Source organism: Salvelinus namaycush, chromosome 3, assembly GCF_016432855.1.
Source record: "Salvelinus namaycush isolate Seneca chromosome 3, SaNama_1.0, whole genome shotgun sequence".
NCBI lineage: Eukaryota > Metazoa > Chordata > Actinopteri > Salmoniformes > Salmonidae > Salvelinus > Salvelinus namaycush.
Genome location: NC_052309.1, coordinates 82,061,727 through 82,066,162, shown reverse-complemented (window position 1 = coordinate 82,066,162; position 4,436 = coordinate 82,061,727). Strand labels below are relative to the sequence as shown.

The 4,436-nt window shown below is 40.7% G+C and overlaps 1 protein-coding gene across 1 annotated transcript; it reads right to left on the bottom strand.

Annotated features, from left to right (window-relative positions):
* LOC120040898 (methionine-R-sulfoxide reductase B1-A-like) lies at window positions 1–3,936 on the bottom strand. Its single transcript, XM_038985900.1, has 4 exons — window positions 3,734–3,936; window positions 2,565–2,707; window positions 806–920; window positions 1–620 (listed from the first exon to the last, which is right to left on the bottom strand). Exons 1-4 carry the CDS (start codon window positions 3,786–3,788, stop codon window positions 601–603), a joined length of 333 nt encoding a protein of 110 aa, XP_038841828.1. The 5' UTR covers window positions 3,789–3,936; the 3' UTR covers window positions 1–600.
* Between the last annotated feature and the right edge of the window lie 500 nt (window positions 3,937–4,436).

The following is a 4,436-nucleotide window of genomic DNA, read 5'->3' as shown; positions in this document are numbered from 1 at the left end:
TAATCTTCTATAAAAGTACATCTTTATTTCTCAGTTTCATTTCTCTTTTTGTTTGCATATTATACATTGTGACCGTTAAGACGATTGAGATTTTATTTACATCACTGTAAATCTTTAAGAGGCTCATAACATCATTGATAGAACTGATTAACATACATTGGTAGATTGAGCCATAAGTCAGAGCACTTTTGTTTGCTTTCACTACTATATATAAATTAGGACATTTTGAAGTTACATTCAACACTATGAAGGCTACATAGCAATCCCCCTTTAGACTGACAATGTTAAGATAAAACATAAAACAATGATTAAGTGACTATCTTTGTGTAATCGTGTAACTCCTTGTACTTGTCTGTGTTATGATTGTGTATTATTGTTATATTATGATTGTGTATTATTGCATAATGTAGCTGACTATTTGGTGGGAGTTGCCCTGTCCTTGTCCAGTGAAGACATTGACCATCAGTGTCCTGGAGGTCCCAGAGTGGGCTTTATCACAGGACACTTCATCCACTGTCCTCCACTCCTTCAGCAGCACAGAGACTCCAGACAATCCTACTGCTCTACCACCACTGTGACTCCATACCCCTGCAGCTCACCTTACTGTCCATCTACCTTATCTGTGGAGAGAAAGGACAACATTTTAATTCATCAACGTTTTTAAGTGTAACATTAACTATCCAGTGGTTAACGTGTGCTCAGTCAGATTGGTTAGGTATCAACCAGAGACATTGACATGTTTTGACTATTATCTAATCAAATTGGCTTGACATTCCGTGACTACATAGTTTAAGTGAACCCGTACCTTTAGGGACGAACTTCAGTGAGCTGCTGAATATTCAGAAGCGTGAGAGTCCTTTCTTTGGCCCGTCGCCCACAAACTCATGACCCAGTCCGTTTCCACACTTCCCACATCGGACCTGAAACACACAGCTAGCAGATTCCATCTTTCCATACAATAGTATAGTCAATTCTATGTGCCACATTTTTTAACAAGAAAAAAGTGTTTTCATTCATTAACTCTGTTCACAATGTTGACATCGGCAAACCACCACACACAACACCATACACATGGTCTGCGGTTATGAGGCCGGTTGAACGTACAACATTTTCTAAAATGACGTTGGAGGCGGCTTATGGTAGAGAAATTAACATTAAATTCTCTGGCAACAGCTCTGGTGAACATTCCTGCAGTCAGCATGCCAATTGGAGAAATGCGCTTTTTGTGCCTATGGAAAATGTCGGGGATATTTTATTTCAGCTCATGAAACATGGGACCAACACTTTACATGTTGCGTTTATATTTTTGTTCAATGCACAATCAACGTATCAAACATTATTGTTAGGACCTTCCCAAGTTCAAAATTAAACACTGCTTACAAATGCAGAAATTGAATGCAATACCCTACACACATCCTGTTAAAATTAACATTGGCTCATCAGTGCATTGACCACAAGCAGACAATTACTTAGCAATGAACAGTCAACAGAGGGATGCCCCTATGGAGTAGGGTTAAGTTGTCACCCATCTTTTCTGAGTCAAGATCACTTTCGCAGTCAAAAAGCAAGCCGAAATTTACTGCTCAGATTATTAAAAAATATATAACTTAACTTTACAAAACAATTGTTGTGTAGGAATTACATTGTTGTGCAGTAGATCTAATACATTATCACATCATATTTGGCTATATGCTTGGCCTGCCAATATTGTTCTTCTCAGACCATATTATATTTCAAAACTCAAGCTTTGATAACAAAATAGATCAGTTGTGAGGCATAGTTGAGCATTAATTGAAATAATTATCTTTTTTAATTTACTGGACTAATTAATGGTACCTGCATCTGATGGTGTCTCAGCGGAGGAAAGGAGAGAGCAGCAGAGCGTCCATCTATCACGGTCCCTGCTCTCTACTTTCCTCCAGTGAGACTGACCAGAGGGTACACTGTCCCCCCACTGACTGTGAAACTCGAGTCGCACCGCATTATTTCTGCCTCATGCACAAACTCATGCTGTTCTTATGACCAGAGAAAGTGAAATATCCATCGATATTAAAATAGACATGAGCTGCTAATAATAAAACGCAGGCCTAGCGACACACTTGGCTACTAACTCATTGCAGCTGCAGCGCGAGTGGAATGAAGGAGAAGCGTGTTTATGTTTTGTAAAAGTGTTGAATAAAAACAGTGTTGACAGTGCTGAATAAAAACTTCAACATGAAGTCAATGATAAGAACAGCAACTCTGCTGTATTCCCTGACAGTTTCTCTCTGGTCATGGCTAGCGCTACTATCAAACTTTGCTGTGGGGTCGTGGAAGCTGTACTAGGTGATTTGAGCCATCTGATTGGCTAGCACAGTAGGAGCACTTGATTTAGCCACACCTTTCCTGGTCCGCCAGGAAAGCAGAGTTTGTCCCTCCAGACAAATTAAGTCATTTAAAATGGGAACTCTTTGCCTACCCGGCATTGGGGAAGGGGAAGCTTAGCTGATCTTAGATCTGTACCTAAGGTAAACTTCACAACTCTGGTCCAATGCAATTCCACGCCCAAACTGAGAGGATCTCACCTTGAATGCCCCAGGTCTCTCCTCGTGCTTGGACACACTGTCCTGGAGGACGGTCTCAGTGAAGGCAGGCCAGGGGGAGGAATGCTCGTACTTAGATCTGCTGGAGAACAGCTGGTGTCCACACTGGGCACACACATACAACCCTGGGGAGATAGAAGATTACAGTGAGATTAACCAACAGTAGATCTAGGATCCATGTTCAACACATTCTCTTTGAGTGAAGTTACAGGATGATTTGACCAGTGAAAACATCATTAACCCACCAGGAATAATCCTCAATGAGAGGATAAAAGTGCAGTTGACTCGCATTATTTCCTTAACCAAACCGGTTTGTCATCTATTAACCCTGGGGAGGGACCCATGTTCAACACATTCTCTTTGAGTGATGTTACAGGAGGACATGTCAAAACCTACATTTAGGAGAAACGATGACATAAGTGGCCACATTAAGATCTAAATATACTTGTATATTTAGGCGCTACATTGTATACTTATAAATAATACAAATTTTATTTTCAATTATACTTTATAGTTACTGCAACTATTAATGTTTGGTTTACATTTGTTTTCTTGGCACAGTAGAATAAGTTGCTACAGTTTAACGGAACTGACTGGTGGTTCAATCTTTCATCACGGTTTGGTAAAAGCCAGGGGCGCGTTCAGCAGTATGCAACGTTTTGGAACGTTCAGATAGAAACATGTTAGCTATGTAGAGCAAACATGGCTCTCCGACATGTAGAATAATGACTCACGTCGGCTCTATTCATGGTATTTCTATCTGCAACGTTCGAAAACGTTTGGCAACTTAACGTGGCCCTTGTGTAATCAGTGATTACAAAAGCATGCTACTTTTGTTAGCTACTGATTGAGCATAAGTCATAGTCCATTTTAGGACACAGTGGAGCTAACGTTACTGTAAAAGATACCACAGACGTTATAGTTGCCACAACGTCCCGAATCAAATCAAATGTATTTATAAAACCCTTTTTACATCAGATGTCACAAAGTGCTTATACAGAAACCCAGCCTAAAACTCCAAACAGCAGGCAAAGCAGATGTAGAAGTTACTTTTACTGACTAATCTCATGTTTACAAGTTAGCTAAAATACTGTAGCTACTGTAACTGACTAACTTGAAATGCTATCTTAGCTAGCTGAGGAGCCTCTTACCAGTTTTAAAGTGGTCTTTAAAGACCTCACCACCGAAGAAGGAACAAAATGACATTACTCCACTTGCAATTAACCTTAATGAGAGTATAAAAATGCAGTTGACTCGCACTCTTTCCTTAATCAACCCGGTTTGTTATCTATCGGCTTTGAGAAAAGTTCAGACTTGTGCTTGCTTTGGGACAGCAGCAGTGGGCTGGTACTGCTGGATGACGTCGATTGTTCAAAGCTCCAATTAAATTGTACTTCCGCTTGCTTTACAGTGAGCGTTTCAAAATAAAAGCCTCAACTCCAACTGTTAATGCTTTCAGGGATCCTTGGGACGTCCCTACTGGAAACCCTAACCTTGGGAGCAGTTTGCTTTTTTTACAACCAAATCTCTATTTTTGATGTAAATTGAATGTTTCTGAGAAACCTAACGCAACCAGTGATTCATTCATTTGATATTTTTGCACTGTCTCTATGCACACTCACAGGGCCCGACACACTCACGCACACTGACACTCTAAACACACACCCCCACTCACATAGGCCTACAATCATCATATACGCTGCTGCTAATCGGTTTACCATATATCCTGATGCCTAGTCACCTTATCCCTATACGTGGGCTCCTGAGTGGCCTAAGGCACTGCATCACAGTGCTAGAGGTGTCACTACAGACCCTGGTTCGATCCTGGGCTGTAACACAACCGGCAGTGATCAG